Genomic DNA, 19,185 nt, shown 5'->3' on the forward strand with positions numbered 1-19,185 from the left:
TGAGCTGTTGGCCTCGTCACCTTCACAGCCGAACACCCCTCGTTTCCTTTGAGGTGCTTCACAAGCTTTTCCTTGTTGGCTCCTACTACCTCAGGAGCCTCTGGCTCACCTCCGCCAGACTTCAACTTCACTCCAGTGCCCCTGACACACTGCTGGGCAACGGTTTGAGGGCTCATACTAGCCCCCAGTCCCTCTAACCCTTGCATTTCATCCCCTAGCCTGTCGCTGGCAAGCCCAGTAGGTTCCCCTTCCCCCTTCACATCTAGTTTAAAGCCCTGTCAATGAGCCCCACAAGCTCCTGGGCAAAGACCCTCTTCCCCTTTTGAGAAAGCTGGCTCCCATTTGATGCCAGCAAGCCCGGTGCCGTGTAGACCATCCCGTGGTCAAAGACCCCAAAGTTGTGGCGGCGACACCAGTTGCGGAGCCACGTGTTAATAGATTGAGTCCGCCCGTATTGCCCAGTGTCTCTGGCCGCCACTGGAAGGAGCGAGGAAAAAATGACTTGCGCTCCAGAGTCCTTCACTAACCTCCCCAAGGCTTTGTATTCTTTTTTGATCACCCTTGGGCTACTTGCTGCAACTTCATCAGCTCCCACATGGAAGAGCAGCAAGGGATAGTAGTCTGAGGGTCAGACCAGGCTAGGAAGTTTCCTAGTGATGTCTCTAACCCGGGCTCCTGGGAGGCAGCAGACCTCCCTAAGAGCAGGGTCTGCCTGGCATATTGGTCCCTCAACTTGAAGTAGGCTTTGTGATGTGTGGCTACAATTTGTTAGTTAGGTTTGTAACTTGAGGTGGTTGTTGCATATTCGCTGGTTTTTCTGCAGGTTAGGAATTCTTTCCATCAGAAGTACTTGCTCAGTCATCAGCCTGATCATCAACATTTCCAGGTCTTTCTGTATGGTTGGTGAAACCTCTAGAAATTGCTGCTGTTGAAGGGTCTGGCTGCTTATTTGTTCAGAAGTTGTTTTTGTAGAATGTTTCACTTCACTTCTAATATTTGCAGGTACAATAGGAAGTGCTGGTTTTAATCTTCAAGCTGCAAATTGCTTAAGATCCAAGTTTCCTTGGAGCCTGCCATGTTTATGGTACTTAATTTTTTTCAGGAATCTCTTGGCTTCATATTAGAAAAATAACCTTTGAGGGAAATCTTGGCTGTAGAACGAGACATATTTTATATTTTTGTCTTTTCTTCTAATTTTGGTCCACTTGGTGGTAAATCAGTAGTGTGCAATACTAATTATTATAATTTCATTGAAGGAATGCCAAAGTACAAAATGCCTAGCAAGATTTCTGGTCTAGACTTTGGCTGGCCACTTCTCAGCAGTTTGCAACGTCTTGCAAAGCCAGTACTGCTCTCCGTTTTCACTGGAGACTTTCTCTGTGAAGTGCTGGGAATGATAAATGCCAAATAAAATAGATGATGTTAGTCTTTCATGGCAGTAAAAGGTTAAAAACATATTAATGAAAGCAAGTGTTTTGGAGAGCAAGATGAATAAAACCAATGTCATGTGGTAGGAACAGTAGACTTAACAATTAAAGAACGTATGAAGCTTTAAGGAGGTTTTGGTGCAACTCAGCCATCGTGAAGTGTTTAGACAGCATTACTCGGTGGTTTGGGTTGGGGTTTTTTTTTTTTCTTAGGATGTAAAATCTTCTACAAAAAATATAAGTTGTGATTTACTGGAACATGCAGATCTCTTCTTGTTTACTTAACTCACCATAATGTTTTGGACACCAAATTCTAGACAGTATCAGTGTTTTCAACACAGGCATAGCAGTGTCCTAAATAGATCTATTGCTTCTGAAGCTTCTCTCCAAGAAGTAAATGTGTAATAAGCGCAAGACCAAAAGCAATTTTAGCATTGATTAATATTCTCAAATAATATCAGACTTGTAAATTATATAGTCAGAGGCCATTACAAATGCTGGAGAAAGAAATAACAAATAAGTGAGACACAAACCTATTAGTGTTAGTTGTCTAGTGCTGCTGTTGAATTAGCAGAGAGTTAATTGCTCTTGGAATCAAGAGAACTATTAGCCTTGTCAGATAATTTAAGGAAATTAGCCTGTTCTCTACAATCTCGATGTAGATGTATTGGGTACAAATCCACTGTGACTAGGTCCAAGTGTGACACTTTTTTTTTTTTTTTTGACAACTTTGAAGGTCTTCAGTCTTGAATACTGAAATATTACTGTCAAGATACACTTCAAGTTCTGATCCTTGCTATCACATGCATTTAAAAGTGCTTTTACAGTCTTTTGGTGATTTGTTAGCCAGCATGCAGGGAACCAGCACTGGTTTGGACTGAATGCTGTAAAAACAAAGGTGCTGCACTGGGACCTGCTGTAAATGGGACCACTTTACGGATTTCTGTCGATCTTCCAAATCTTCTTCACGAGCTACAATTAGCTGGTGGTGTTTTGGTTTGGGTTTTGTAACCTTTCCATTAATTTTGAAGCACTTTGAAGTTATTTTTGTCACTGTCAGTTAGGCTTGGTTTTGGTCAGATATGTTTGAGATTTGCAATCAATTTTTTTTTTTATTTTGATTAAATATTATTTCTTTCCCTTTATTTGTGGCCAAGAAACTAATTTCCAATCAAGCTTGAACAGCTTAAGATCTACCTTTTAAAATTAATACAAACTTGTCTTGCAGCAGAGCCCAACATTGAAGTTGTCAGTGGAAGATGCAACGTTCTGCCTTAATGAAAGTCAGATATAAAAGAAACCTTTTTTGTGTTAAGTATGTTTTCAAAGTTCATCTGTGCTTTAACCAAATAGCCTTTTAGAAGAATTTGTGAGTCTTCTGCCTAAAATAAAAGGGTCTTTGTGATGTTCTCCATAACTTATCAACCTCAAAATACTGAAAAACGTGTGCAAAACTCTGGAGTCACGTAGGAGAAGCTGCATTTGAATGCTGAGGAGATACCACGGAGGATGCAAATCGTACCATTCAAAAATAGTTACAGTGTGTTTATTTGAACTGAAAGTGGCTGCAGTACCATAGTGATAGTAAATCCTCAGGGTTTATCATTAATGTGTCTGCTGAAGTTTGTTCCTGTTATTTGTGCAACGACAGGGGCTTCTCCCTCATGTCAGACTTAGGTTGGAGAATCTTCTGAGCTACTCCTACCTCTCATCCCACGCTTGGACTGCTTGGAAGGGCCGTCTTACAGAAGCCAAGAGGCTTTCAAAGGTTTTCTTTAGGCTGCATTGAATTGTAATAGAAACAAACTGTTTAATTGTGAAATACAGCCTGAAACTCAAGTCTCTCATGACCAGAAATGCTACAAGCTCTGTTAGCTGAAGTAGTTGAGGAGATAAAAACTAACTCTGAGATCAAGTAGAACTGCTTTTTTCAGGAGAAGGAAAATTTTTTTACCTTGTATAGGAATGAAAAGCTGTGCCTGTCTGACATTTAAACATATTTTAAACATTTAGAGTATATTCTGAGTATGTCCCTGTGTTCCTTAGGGAGATAAATTCAGGCCAGATGAAAGAACGTAGAGGAATTAAACTAAAGCGACAAAATCAAACTGCAGGGACACACAGAGGAACAGTGAAAAAGCATTTACAAATTGGATTTTTATACCTCCCAACAGTGATGCCTAAAAAAGCAGGAGGCTTCAGTGTGCTAAAATTGGATCAAATGCAGTCGCAAGCGGTGGAATTTCAGTAAAGTGGCACTTTGTGGGTCTCAGCTGAACTTGACCACGGCTGCCAAAGTGCTGCACACATCTTCAGTAATAACGGAAATTTGAAACTACCTTTTCTTAGTCTTTGGCCTTAAAATGTCTGTGTCCTGGACTGGTGGGTCATCCGGGTCTTTCATCTGAGCTGTGGAAATTAATCAGTTGTTAATGCTAGAAACAAATACCTACCCTGACAGAAGAATTCCTCTGCTGCTTACCTTTGCTTTTTATTCCGAATGTCTGCTTCACAAAATGGAGGGTGGTTTTTTTATTTTTTAATTTTTTTTATTTTTTTTTTTTTAATCGATTGCTTATTTTTAAGCAGTACTGGCATTGTATTGCTGCTGGCTAGAGAGGGAACAAACACATCCCAAATTTCTATGGCAGGCTCCTGGTTTTTTGGGACTCTCTTAGTCTTACCTAAAGCCATTTGAAATCCATCTGTTCACTTGCTGTTAATTTGTGCTCTAAGTGCAACATCTTGTGCTCTTTCAAGGTCTTTCCAAAGTGTGAACTTTTAATTCATTTTTATTTTATATTCTTTCTTTTCAGGAAGCAGAGGCAGTAGGGCGGCAAAAATGACTATGTTCTAATGCTACATAAATACAGGCATATAGTTTTTAGTTTTGTTAGAGTATTTTTTTAATTATAAGACCATCTCTCTGTTTAGAACCTCTGGAGAAACTTGTGAAGTGCAAACAACAAAACAAAAGCCTGCAAGCCCACTGGTAACTTCTGGTGTTTAGGTTTCTCATAAAGGAAACTCTTACTATAAAGGAACATTTGCACAAGGGGTGTATGGAAAAAGTTGTCGGACTTGCAGTGATGGATTATAAAGATGATCAAAAAATCTTCTTTATAAGGTATGCAAATAGCATAAGAAGTGACTGACAAGATAGGTCCCTGAGTTTGAGGAAAAATGTATTTATTTTTGTTTAAAAAAAAAAAAATAAAGTGTATCTACATATGAGTAATGACAGTGTGCTTGTAGGCATTAATTTTGGGTAACAGACCTGAGGCTGGATAAGCTTAAGTCAGTTAAGATATTAAATATAGGTATTAGCTTTGTTCTGTGAACTAAGATCTATGGGGATTTAAAGAAAGAAAGGAAGGAAAAAAAATAACTTAGTGATTTGTTTCTAAAGGTAGTGTAGAAGATATAAATTGTCACTGTAGAATATTCAATAATAGAATACATATCTGTGTAACACAACCTTAACGTGCAGGTAGCATCTTACGGTAAATGAGTATCTGTGAATTCTGAGCAATGAATGAAAGCATGAAACTTGTTTTTCACAGAGATCAGTAAAAAGTTGTGTGCCAGCTAGTTAAGTTTTATATAAGTAACTTAAGTAAGTTCTTAATTCTTAACTTCTGTAAGATTTTATCCTTTTGGGAAGAATGCTTAGCACAGAACCTTAAAAAAAAAAAATTAGAAATAATTAATACAGATAGATTCTAGATTAACTTGTTTCATAGGTAGAGTGCATTTAACTCGTAACTTTATTTTTATTGGACGTTTAATGAAGAACTGGTTATTGTTTCCCTAAGCACAATTTTCATACGCATTATTTTTTGTACAGTTTATAATGAATTTAGACAAAGATGGATCTGTTCAAGTACAATGTCATTTCAGTGTGTGTTCTTGAAGCATTTACAGAACGTTATTACAGAACTTGTTTAATGTGCCTAGATAGCTTTAAAAAAAGGAAACAGGCTTGAGGTTTCCTTGTGTGCCTTCTTTTCTCTTTTTTTTTTTTTTTATCAACAGACTGAGGGCCTGAAGGAATAGAGGAAGTGAATGGACACCAATGTATCCAAATATCTCATTTTGCCTAAAAGCAAGTGCCGGCAGATAAATGCCCATAAAGGGATTTCTTTCTTAAGCCCCATGGATTTTTTTTGCAACTTTTTGTGTGAGTTAGAAATGAAAACCATTCATCTAGTGCCCCAAAGAACGGCCTTATTGAATGGAATAACAGTGTAATGTACCATTGAAGGCAGGATTGAAAGTGATTATCTTGTTAACTCTTGACAGTTACCGCCAGCTTGAAATAGAACTGGCAGGCTTGATTTGCAAATGAATTAGAGCTTTTTCATTTTGTGCCAGGATCATCTTTTTATATTCTGATATGACAGATGCTATGTTCCATGCTTTTGTTTCTCTTCAGTTTTATACTTGCAAATAAAAAACCAACAGATTATGATAGTAATTTTATTTGCATCTTTTCTCTAGGAGTTTATTCTTTGTCTAGAAGTTTTTAATCTTATATTTTTCAAAAATTTGTTTAAGAATAGTATTGTTCTTGCAGAATAAAATTTCATTAGGTTAAGTACAGTAGTAATTGGGTGAATGAGGAGGATTTAGAAGCTTTCAGAAAATGGAAAATTGATTGTACTCAAATTGTTTTAGTGCTTAAACATTTAAATTTTCTCACTGACTTATACTTACATTTAATATTCTTCAACACTGAGACTTGAGTGCAGCTGAGGAAAATCTAACATTTTAAATATTTTTCCTAACAGTATGCTAATAGAAATACACGTGTAATTAGTCTCAGACTTAATGCTGATAAGCTGTGTTTATATTCTGGACTCATCCAAACACAGATGGTAAGGTGTTAGGTATGATAATTATTGTGCACTCTTTATATGTTCCTCATTAACCTGTAACACTCTTTACTAGTCTGGAGAGTTTTTACTATAGTTATGCTTACCAACATTAAAACTTGCTCCGCTTTGTTTAATATTCAGTGCGGCGTTCTGTGCATTTATACTGCTGGGCTTTTTGCTACTTTTGTAATCATTTCGTACTTTGAGGCTAATTAGCAACACTTCCTACGACCACTAATGTCCATTACGGAAATGTTTTCATACACTTTCACCTACAGGATGTGTTTTAATTGAGTATCTACTAAATAATATTACAGAAAAGGTAAAACAGGCCAAAGTTGTCTAATTTATTTAAGACTACCAAATAATCTGGTTAACAGAGACGGTGACATTCCAGAGCCTGAAGCTTAATTGCTTATGTTTGCTGGGAATGCAAATGCTGATTAACAAGGTTTTACTCTTTGTGAAGGGAATACTGTGTACAGAACAGGAGGACAAAAACCCAAGCAACCAACCAAAACCCAGGGAAAAAACCAACACAAGAACGCTCCACGTATTAAAACTGCAAGGTCGTGCATGTTACGAAGTCCTTTGAATTGCCAGGTTTATCCAAGGAATGGCTTGAACTGGCAACCAGGATAAAGAAATCGGCTTTGATAATTTATGGGATTTCCATATCTGACCTGAAGTCTTGGTAAAGCAGAATTGGGAACATCTTGGGGTAGTTATTTTGGCTCTCATTTATCTGTGAAACACTTAAGTACAAAAAGGATTTTTTGCAGGGTCTATTTGAAAATACTGATTCTATTGACACGTAATTTTGTGCCCCCCACCCCCCCATTTAGTTTGAGTATTTATTTCAGTTGCATAAAATCTTGAATTTTACTCTGTGAGCCAGGGTTAAATAATTTTTTTTTCCCCCCCTCTTGAATATTTGATAAGGTCTCTTGGGTACTGATTTTTCTTCTCTCTAGGATAACATATTATGGAAATTGTTTCACCTTGTGTCCTGTTTAAAGTCCCTGGTTTTGGCATGATTCAATTTAGCTTGCATTATAATCTACTGAGTTCTTCAACGGTTCCAAGTTACTCCGTAGGTGTTTGTGTGGGGCAGTGACTTCTGCTTTTCTTCCTGCTTTTGATGAGTGACCTTCATATGATGGTCTTGAATCTTTATTACATTTATATTAGTAATTGGCCGAACTTCTTACCATTTTTTCCCCGAGTGAAACAAATTCTTCAGTTGACTGGAGAGAGGGAGCCACTGAGCACATCACCACCAGCTTTGAATCTGATACTACATAAGAGCAAAACAGCACTCCATGCTTTTTCCAAAACATCATAGGTGTGTTTTCTAGCAGTCAGAGTGAAGGATTCTCTAACCATTCCCTAGCCCTCTCCGATACTGACATTGTGCCGCTAAATTATTTTCACTGTTTTATTTTGTAGTCATTTTATTGGTTGCTTGGATCTTCTAACAATAGAAGCAAACGGGGGCTTTAAGTACAAGGAGCCACAACTCTTAGAGCCATTGCAATTGTCAAGGATTTCTCTTTGAGGTACATGTAGTGCTGAGAATCTTTGTGTAACTTAGGAAAGTAGTAGATTGCAAGGATTTTTATTTTCATTATTGGTAAAATTGTTTGGGTATGTAATTTGGTTACTTTCAGAAAAACTCAAGCTTTTTTCCTTCATCTTTCTATCAGACAGGCAGGAGGAAATAGCTTTCTTTTATAGTTTTCTCCTTTTGCCTTTTGTATGCTCCCTTTGATGTAACTTCCACTTATGGCTACAAAAAATATAGCCCTACTCTTCAGGTTTTTCTTTATAACGCAGATGGTGTTACATAGTAGTGTTGAAGAGGAACCTGGTTTTTGTTCTGTTTCTGCACGTTACACAGTCTTTAACCAGCAGTTCTGCCAGACCAGCAGTGGTATTGGACCAGCTTGTGGCTGAAAGTCAGTAGGTGTGAATTTACCTGTTCCCCCAGAAGAATCAGCACTGTTCTCTTAAAGATGATATTGAAGGAGAGGACAGGCATAGGATTTAGGTTTTTATGTAATCTTTGTTGTGACTTTCAAAGCCTACCGAAATAAGTATCTGTGGTCTGAAGTCAGATTTGGAAACACCAGCCTATAATTTTACAGAAAACACAACAATACAAACCCTATAAAATTTAGTGGAATGTGATGGAGGTATCCATTTCTAAAAACTGCATCCAGCATTGTCTAACTCTGAAGCTGAAATTCAAGCTAGCTCAGGGAGGAACTTCAAATATGTCATGTCTTCTGAACAGCCACCGTGCAAATGTAATAACCATGTGTATTTGTTCTAGTTGTTGCCAATAGGGAGAAAATACATTTTTCTATACTAGGCTTTTATTTTGCTGGAGTTGAACAAAGGCATGATCTGGCCATGACTGTTGTACTCTCGATGTCTGGCATGTTCTGTGAGTTTAAGATTAGTCAGATTAGTGAAGCTATTCTAGAATATAACATGGTTAAAATGTTTGTGTAAATGCATCACTAGAAGGTGATAAGGTCGCCAGTGCATCATTCAGGCTACCCATCCAGTTGCAATTAAACCGTGTGTGTATGAGTACACACAATGCCTTATCCTAAAATTTGTATGTGAGATAAGAGAAAAAAGTTAAAAACTTCAGTGGGGAAAAAACCTATTCCTTATTCCTCCTCTAAAACTTGATACCTTCAATCTGATTGTACAGACTATTGAGGCTGAGGAAAGTAAATCCGGTGAAGATTGAATACATAAAATAAGAAGTAGTGAGGGAGCTGTTCTCTATCTTGGGATATCCAAGGGTAGAATTAAGTAGTGTGTAATCACATGGAAATCTAATTTTCTTATTCCCAGGAATACGCAGGGCCCAGCTCTAATCTGGGAAATCATGAGATATTGGCCTTTAAACTCACCGTTGGAAGAGACGATCTTGCCAGAGGTTGGCAAAGGTTTTAGATGGGGGATTTCCGCGTTCTGAGAGGGAAAGGAAATTGTTACTGGCTGTTGGTAGTGGTGTTTACTGGGATTTAGTCAGAAATTCGGAGTATTAACAATGCTGCTAGATTAGTATTCAAGGCTAGTGTAATAAATTCCTTATCTGAATCTGATTTAGATTAGTTTGATTTTATTTTTTTTACAGTGCCTACTGACATGCTGAGCATCTCTTGGCAGATCAGCTTTGAGAAGACTATGGGTATCAGAAACAGAAAACACTCTACTTCTCCCGTAGCTGTCACTATTGTTGCATTTACTAAGACTGTTCCTCACTTTGTCCATGTTGGGTCAGCGTAGAATCCTTGCTGACTGAAGAAGCTCAAGACAGGAGATGCAATGGCTGTGATGTTTATGGCAGTAGCCTCGCATCCTCTTCACCTCACACCATGGTATAATTCCTACCATTAAGGCATATTTTTTCTCATTTCTGTCTTCTCTCCCTTTATCTGCCTTCAACACAGAGCTTAGGGAGGTGGGAGAAGGGACTAGACCACCACTCAAGCTGAGTTTAGCAGAATATGTTTATCCTGTTTTGTGTTGCTTGTATTGGCGAGTGTTTAATATATTGTCACCTGCTGAAGTTCATAAAGAAGCTCTGAAGACTTCTGAAGAGATTTAGCTGGGTTTTTTTGAGGTTGTTTATCTGGAATACAAGTGGGGACTGACAACATACAAAAGAAAAATAGCGGATGTGTGTGCTACTCAGAGGAAGATCTGTAGGGAAGGCCATTAGATGACAGCAAGCAATAGAAGCATGTTAACATGAGGATAAAGAACCAGAAAACATGAGGTTGTTTGAGAACATCTTTCACTATGAGGCTCTTCATCCAAGAGAAATACTGTGACAAAAAAAGGATTAATTTAAAATGATACTTGACAGATTATTGAAAGAATTATGTGATGTGCTTGTTGAATGATCCAAGAGATTTTTAAGGGAGAGCTCTGTGAAAATTATCTGTAACCGCTTGGGACGATGCTTTCTGATCAACAACACTAACACGTTGGCATTCATGAAGAGGGGAGTTAAAAGGACTTTATTTGAGAGTGTGGTGCAGCCTGACCCGAAATGCTGCGTCTGACCTTGTTCTTTGCAGCTTGTAGTTAATGTGGTGGAACTGGAGGGGATTCTGCCAAAGGCCTTGCTAATGATGACATGATTTATTTATTCATTTGGCTTCTGAGGAGAAAAATCAGACATTGAGGCTGGTTAGTGTGGAGTTCAGGCCACCAAGACAGTCAGGGGCCGGAGCACTTGCCCTGTGAGGGGACCTGAGGGACTGGGGGTGATTCAGCCTGGAGAAGAGATGGTTTCGAGGGCACCTGACAGCAGCCGCCCGGACGGATGAGGAGGGAGGTCACCGAGGAGAAGGAGCCAGGCTCTTTGAAGTGGTGTGTGGTAGGAGGAAAGATGCAACCAGCACAGATTGAAAAAAGACGTGCTTGGACTAGACAGAAGGAAAGACGCTCCCAGTGAGGATGTTTAGTCAGCAAAACAGGTTGCCCAGGGAGATTGTCCTTTCAAGACCAGGCTGCCTAAAACTCTGAGCAGCCTGGTCTAGCCCCACAGCTGACCCTGCCTTGAGCAGGCAGTAGGACTGCAGGCTTCCAGAGGCCCTTCAACCTGATTTATCCTATAATATCCATAGACATAAATAATCTATAGAATTATTCTGTGGCCTATGGATTCTAACAAAAAAATTATGGCAAAGAAAATTACTATCTATGAATATAAGGGAAGTATTGAGAAGGAGTTGATAACAGCTTGAGAGGAACCAAAGAATGTGAACTGCAGTGGTTTGGTTTCATTTGGAATAAATTTTTAAAAGTTGCGGGATACTTCCAGTTTGAAGCTGGTGATCTGAACAGGAGCACAGGTTAAACTTGGCACTTATAATTGTTTGTCACTTTAAAGAGTATAGCAGAGACCTACTAATAAGCTCAATTGCCTATTTTAGTGATACATAAAAGTAGCTCTGAGTTTTCTTTGATTTTAGGTAGCCTCACATTAATAAGTCACTGGTGGTGGTGTATGATGCTAAGGCTTTAGCTTCTTGGGGGTGCCTTGCTCCGAAGTACTGTGTCTAGATGTACCCAGTAATGTGTTTAGCTCTGTTGTGCAAAACCAAGTATTAGTTCTACAATTCCTGTGTGAAACTGCTATAAATGTATTAAAAAGATTATTAGTGAAATCTTGTATTATTTTAGAATAAGTAAAGTTCAGATATTTTGAAGATAATGCATTATTTTTCAGCTCCCTTGATTAATGGTTAGTTTCATGTGGGAGCCTACTTCTATGAACATGAATATATGTCTAGGTGAAAATTAGGATTTTCAACAAGTGCTAGTGAATATTTTTATTTTAGTTCAGTTTACTGGCAAAGGAACTAGCACTAATAAGTTAATACTACATCAATTAGTTACCTACACTATGGTTTTAAGTAATCCAAATGCTGGCTACACTTGCTTAATTGAATTCCTGGCTTGTTGTTACAGGTCCCTCATGACCATGATTCAAATTTAGCTCAGCTGCAATTTTTTCCCCTGGCATTACCAAAAGCTAACATTTGGATTAGCTTACTGGTTTTAATGCGTAATTTTAAAATATATGCATGTCAACTAGTATTTTACAGCACAATTTCTGGACTATATTGGGGAAATACAATTCCAGAGTTTCTCTGATGGAAAAAAAGAAAAACTCAGGAGTAAAACCAAACTCACCTAATGAACAAAAAAAACCCCCATGGTGCACTGGAGGTGGTTCAAAAGGCAAATACATGTCTTGTTGTGAACAGTGTGGTGTAAAAGCCGAATAGAACATTATTGAATGATGATGATGATATAAAATGAATATAACTTTCCTTTGTCATTCCTTTATAGGAGTATTATAATAGTGGATGTGCATAAAACTGTCCTTGCCTTTTATTTGTAGTATTTATAGTGTTTTATGGTAGACATCTAAGGTTATGTGTTAGACTGAGCTGTAGAAACGGGCCTGATCTTGCATAACACAGTATTTGAAATTCAGTATTAATGGGAGTCTTATTTGTATAATTATTGTTTAACTAGAAAGATAAAATTACGCCATGGCTTCACTAGTTGTCATCGCTGATGGATGCATGGCAGCCTCCGGCTGGAAAGAGGTTTTCATTGGAAGTGACAGGTGCCACAAGGTTTATTTAGGACAACCTCAACCTTGTCCTGGTTAGTTTGATAATGTTTGCCTTATGTATGTTCAACCACTGCATTTCCTGCGTTAGAGCCTTGTGTTACACCAATATTACTATCTGTGCTGCCTCAACTACAAATTGGATGAACAGCCAGTGACACTTTTTCAATATTATTACATTAAACCAAGTGGATTTTGATTGATAACCTAATATTCAACTAATGCAAAACATCAATCATGGCAAGTATATTAATTATTTAATATTGCAGTCTAATTCAGAAATCGATGTGCTGCATGAGGGGAAGGGAAACTCACTGTTCCCAGAAGACTTAAGACAGGGAATGATTAAAAAAAAAAAAACCCACCCTGCTGTACTCTTTGTGTGTTAGTTCGATAGAAATCTTTATTCATTTGCCAATAATCTCTTCGCATTTTCCACTTTAGGACCTTTTTTATCAGTTTTGAGACCTATAATTGAATTAAGTCTGCTTTCAGCACAGGGCAAAAGGAGTTGCACAAATATTGATGAAGTCATGACAGGGACAGCGCAGGAGACAGACCACTAACAGGGCAGGTTTTATACCATTAGTCGGGAGGTCCTCGCATCAGCTGCTTGGATCCTGCTTCCAAAGTGATTAAATTCTTTAAGGCCATTTAGCACCTCAAAAAGTAGATGTGGGAGATGACTTCTGTTTTAATATTGTATGGACTCAAATAATCAGTTCTTGTTTCAAAATACAAAATAACGGTGTAAGGAAGGCGCATCTTTTTCTCTTGCTTCATTCATGATCTATTCAAAGAGAGCAAAAGTGCATAGCAGACTTTTGAAAGCTTTATGAAACGATAAATAAAAGCTTTCTGTAAAAAGTCTAAAATACAGTTCAGCAAGGTTGTCAAGTGGGTAGTTGAATGTAGCCTTATTCAGTATCTAGGAAAATTTCATACATTTACCCATTTTTGCGTGTGACTTCACATTATGCCTTACTCAGCCTGTACTAAGTACTAAGAGGAATGGGAGCTTCAGTCTCGCACGGTTTGCTCTCTTAGAGGAACATGGTTGGGGTTTTTGCACTGATGGTTTGATATAGTTGAAGAATTTGTTGAAAAATTGATATTATAAATATAGATACATGGTACATGCTATAGGTCAATAACTGATTACTTGGAATACTTGGAGGGCAGTTTCTCCTTGTTTGCCATGGTTGCCTCCCATCTTCCTCAAAAGGCGCAGTTACCTTTTTGGAAGTGGGTAGAACCTGGAGTCAGTGGAAGCAGAAACCAGTCTCCTTGTGTAGTGGCTTGGGATTTGGGGATTTTTTTAAATTTGCTTTGCTTTGGTTTTCTTTCAAGTTATCTTTTTTTTTTTTTTTTAACATAGCAGGATGTGTTAAGGATTAATTTTCACTCTGAATTCTCTTTGCCTTTCAAGATTTTTACTTTGGTAGTTTGGCCCATTTTTTGCAGCTGTCTTTATGCAACGTTACTTCTAATTTTTATATCTGTACCTTGTATTTTTTTCAGCTGTCAGGAGTTAAATGCAAAGTTTCAGTATGGCTGCCACGACCTAGTTAGAATCATAGAATCGTTGAGGTTGGAAAAGTCCTTTAAGATCATCAAGTCCAACTGTTAACCTAACCCTGCCATCCCACCACTAAACCTTATGAGTCCTTAAGCAGAAGACTCATTCATTCCATCACTGTTGTAAATGGTCACAGAATTTTATTATTGAAGTAGTGGCAAAGCAGAAGCATGAGCCACTGGATTGGGATTTGATAAATAGCATTATGCACTGTCTTGCTTTATTAATACCAATATGAATAGTGAGATAATTATATTGAAAAAGTTGGTTTTTAAATAGTGTCCTGTTGCATTGCTACAGTTTATAGCCATTTCAGGGCAGGTAAAATTTGAGGTTTTAAATAATTCTATAGTTATGTGTTAGGATAATTGATACTTTTTAGGTATTGTAATGATTTAAGATATTAAAAGTAAAGATTTTTTTATATACTTGAGAAATTACATGGATTTGACATTTCTGAGTTAAACATAAATCGCTGTAGACAAGGGTTTAGCAACTATTTAGAACTTTTGTTCTTCTGTTACAGGGACTCTGGAAACATCAAAGCTGGATTAGAACATCTGGTAAGTTTTAATTTTCTCTTGAACATTTGCATCATCTTTGATATCTGCATTCCAAATGAACACTTTTGAATGAGCTTTGAATACCTTGAATTGAGAAAGTCAACCATTTCCCAGAGGGTCAGCTTACTGTTATTATGTGAAGGCACTTACATTTTCATTTATCTTACCATTTCAAGGGAATTTTAATTTTTTTAAATTACTTTTTTTGATGTAGAGATGAAATAAAATGGACTACAATCCTTGGATTGATGATTGCCTTAATTATAAACAAAAATTGTTTGGTGTTGGATTTTTGGCATATCCTGATCTGAAAACAACAAACTTGTGATTAAAAAAAAAAGACACACACACACAATCAAATATTGCATGCATAAATATGGTATGTTTTAGTAATTTGAAGTCTTTGAAAGAAGTGCACAGCTTTGTTTTTTCTCTTGTCTTTGCTCTATGAATAATGTATTGACTTAAATTCCATTCAGTGCTGCAGTATAAAATAATAATTGAGATGCAAAATATTTTTGGTTTAAGTAAACATATTCAAACCGCAAGTGATGGCAAGGCATACTTAGCATTAAAAACTAATCAGTTGATCAAAACTGGAAAAAAATACAATATTGTCACAAGTCTGAAGCTCATTGAGCCTAGTATGTTAGTATCAGCAAGCATCAGAACATTAAGTAGTTCATCTAAACAGATTATTAAATCCCATTAAATCAAAATATTCCCTATTAATGGCATGTATATCTCAGTACATCATGAGAAATGTTTAAATTTGTGTTTAATTTAATATAATATCTGAATAATATATACTGGTCTATAGTGCTATTAAAATAAGATCTTACCACAATGTATTGCATGAGCATTCGAAAAAATTGCTTTTCTGTTGTTGCTTCCCATTTTGGGAATCACTTGGGAAATATGATTTGTAGGAGCTTGTGTACCAATATCTTCTTGGAGTAACAGCGGGATGAAAAGGATGTATATTCTGGCATAGTTGTCAACAGTTTCCCCTTTATAATGGTGGCATATTAAATGTTCCATTGCAACTAGTATTTTGAATCTGTAAATGGAATAAATAGCTGAGTGTTATGAATCGTTCTTAGAGCAGTTTGAAAATTAATCTTGTTTGCTAGCTTCATTGGTATCTTGCATGCTAGTTGAATCTCTTAAATAAATTTTTAAAATGTTTCATTCCTCTGCTGGTGTCAGCTAGTTGTAATCTGATGGGTTCAGAGAATTTTTCTAATGCATTATAAAGATGCTGTAGTCTTGACAGATGACCATGACTGGTACTTTTTCTAAATTGGGAATGCTGCAATAGCTGGAGCTGCAGGTCTGATTTATAATGTCACCTCAAACCAGCAGGTGCAGAAGGAAGAGGCTCTCTATGGGTTTTGAGTAGCCTGGGGCGGGGGGATGGACCAGGAATAGTGTTTCCACTGCTGTTCAGGGTTTCCCTGGGATTTGGGGGAAAATGTGCTGGAAAGATTCTCTGCAGAGCAACGATGCCCTAAGTTCTTTACTGGATAACTCCCTATATTTTTGAATAAAATTTTGTCTTCATTAAACACATTAGCTGCTTTGTATTTCTGTGAAAGATCTGTCAAAAAAACCTCCAGGTTTGAGGATTTTTTTTCTTTTTCCTGTGATCTTAGAAAATCTGTCCTGGGAATGGGTGCTCAAGGAAATTAACTGTTTCCCAAGATGCCCACAGATGGGCGTGTTCATGCTGGAAACTGTTTTATATCTCAGTGTTATGTCAGCCAAGTTCACAAACACCTTTTGGACTCCAGTTAACATTAGGGATATTCCTCAGAAGAATTAAGCCACGTGATTGCTATGGTTCTACTACTTTAAATTACTGCATCTCCAAACACTTGTAATGAAGTTTTTTTTGCCCCGAAAAAATTTGGTAAATATTTTACGAATCGTTACTTGGAAATACTTCCAGTTTAAAACCAGATGCTTTTATAAACAAAAATATTTTCTTTGTAGATTGGAGAGCTCCCCAGCAGAGCCAGTCAGACCTGGCCCTCCCAGAGGAGCTGGGCTGTCGCTGCTGGGGGAGGAAGGGCTGCCCGGTGTGTCCAGCTTGTGTGCAAGGGGGTCACGGCCATGCTACCTGCTGACCACCAATAGCTACATCTGCTCAAAAGCATATTTTATTTTTAGCTAGTTAAGAAAAGAAACTGCAAAGTTCGAAGGATAGGGGAATCAGTCTTGTATTCCAAAAATTTTGATGGTTATTTGCTGAATTATACTTAGCTAATTCTTTTTCCAAGGAACAAATTCTAACAAACTGTAAAAATCTTGGAATAGATGATTATATATCTGCAACTCTGAATAGCTCCTGTTTTCTATTAATAGCTCTACTAAAAAAGAACCATGGAGCCATAGGTATGGCTCACTCATTAGAGATACTGTGTGCCTTTTGCATAACATTTCAAAGCAATAACCTGCTTGTCCTTGTGGTCAAGCAGCAGAGTCTGTCTGTTTTAAATGATGAAGAGCAACCTGTCATTAATAGCTTGTTTAGCCCATCAGCGGTTTGTAAGAATATAGTTACTGCCTGCCAAGAATGCAGGCGCTCCCTGTGTCGTGCGTTAATCAATAACCCCCAGCAGGCGCGGATGAAGCTCCCGCGAAGCTGGCGATCGCAGCGCTTGTGTGCAGCTCTGCCAGGGAAGCTGCCGGAGTTCGCTGTTTACCCTTTTAGTTGCATCATGTCTCATAGGTAGTGTATATCAAGGTCACTAATTCATAACTAATATTGGTCAACTCCATCTGGCAGCTCTTTGGGGTTTTTTTTTTAAGAGATCTTCGGTAGAAAAATTTGCATAAATGATCAACCAACCCAAAAAACCCGCAACAAAAACCTAAAACCCCAACCAAAAAAAGCCCCTCCTTTATCCAGAAGGACTTAATACTTATTTACTAGGTATCCCTAATTTTTTTTTTTTCCTTGGAGCTTGGTTTCAGTGGCTGACCTCTCACTGGTTTTTCACTGGCTTAGTTTCAGACTTCTGGCAATTACAGCTCAGTGGTCCTAGTATGGCTACTGGACAGCAACATCTAATAGAATCGTTGGCTTTCTAATGAGATATAAAACCAAGCAACCAATTATTTGTGTTCACAAACAATTAATTAACACTCTTAATATGAGTAATTATGTTTATCTTGGTATTCTGGCAAAATTCCATGCTGGGCAATTATATTCTGCAAGCTTGAATTCTGTCTATTGAAGAACAGTCAGGCTGAATGGCTGGTTGGGTTTTTTCCTATTGAAATTGTATGTGATTGAAAACAAGACTTTTCATATTTTTTTTTTTTAAAGGCATTTCTTTCTCATGTGTCCTTTCAGAAAATGCTAATCATCAAAACCTAAGAAATATTCCCTCAGGAAAACCACCATGGTGTTCTTGGGGGGTTGTAATTTTCATGCCCCATTTCCCATTCTTTTGACCAAATTCCCCTCCTGGGTGAGGTCACTGATGAGGCACCTCTAGAGAGGACAGGTTTAGTCCAGGAGATAGGATGGCAATGGCAATTTAGCACAGAATTCACTTTTTCTTCATAAGACGGTATTCTGTGAAGTGTCCCCACTCCAGCACAAGAATAGCCTCATGGGCAGGGTGTGCACAGGTTGGGTAGTGGGTTGTCGGGACTGTATAACATTATTTTCTACCCATTTAGACAATGGGATTAGTATATCCCTATGGTGGGGTAAGACTCTTTAGCCTGGAGCTGTCTACTTCAGGAAGCAGTTGAGCAGAAAGTCTTCTAAAGATGGGAAATTATAATGAAATAAAAATATCCAAGTAAAATCTTGTTCTGTCATCAGGTAGATAATCGGATTAGTGGAAGGGAAATGGTGCTGCAAGGTGCCAGTGGTATCGTGAGCCTTGTAGATGTTAGTCCGTAGCTTGTGATGTCATGAGAAATGCTGATGCATTTATTTCCTTTCGAATTCCTGTCGTTCACATCCCTCTCGTTTATTGCATATGCATAGAGTTAAGGGATTTTACATACAAGGTGGTTTGCTTATATGAACTCTTTTAATAGCCATCGCTTGCTATTTGTTCAGGTAAACATTAAACTTGAATCTTCAACTCGAGTCTTCTTGATACTTTCTTTCATAAAAGGTGATAGGTAGATAGGCGATTCCTTTAGGAGTGCTAAGTGTGAGAAGACAGCCACTGCTTATGTCTTCCTGGCCATGTTATAATAATAACAACTAACCTTTTGGACGTTTTTAAAACTTTTAAGAATTTGTAGAAATAAGCAGGTTGGAGCCTTCCTTATAAAATGGTGTTAATGATAGGTTACACATACACAGAGAAATTATTATTTGTAACTGATTGTTTAACTCCTACTATTTAGAATATAAATATTTGTATTTATGTAGATACACACTGAATTCCTCCATTCTTCTGTTGGGGTGGGTTGTTTTTTGGGTTTGGTTTTTTTTTTTTTGGCTTAGAGCCCAAAATGTTGTCAACTAGCGTGAAGTTACAACTAAAACCATTGCATTATCTGAAGCTGCAAACATATAGCTGCAGAA

General features: G+C 37.7%; 1 protein-coding gene across 1 annotated transcript in view; it reads left to right on the top strand.

Annotated features, from left to right (window-relative positions):
- RSRC1 (arginine and serine rich coiled-coil 1) overlaps positions 1–17,362 on the top strand; it is an 81,613-nt gene extending 64,251 nt beyond the window's left edge. The window contains exons 6-7 of the mRNA XM_035890042.1: positions 14,588–14,624; positions 17,102–17,362. Coding sequence (XP_035745935.1) covers positions 14,588–14,624; positions 17,102–17,362 — 298 coding nt within the window. The remainder of the gene's footprint in view (positions 1–14,587; positions 14,625–17,101) is intronic.
- Positions 17,363–19,185: the final 1,823 nt, after the last annotated feature.

This window comes from Egretta garzetta, unplaced genomic scaffold (assembly GCF_000687185.1).
Source record: "Egretta garzetta isolate BGI_Z169 unplaced genomic scaffold, ASM68718v1 scaffold172, whole genome shotgun sequence".
Classification (NCBI taxonomy): Eukaryota; Metazoa; Chordata; class Aves; order Pelecaniformes; family Ardeidae; genus Egretta; species Egretta garzetta.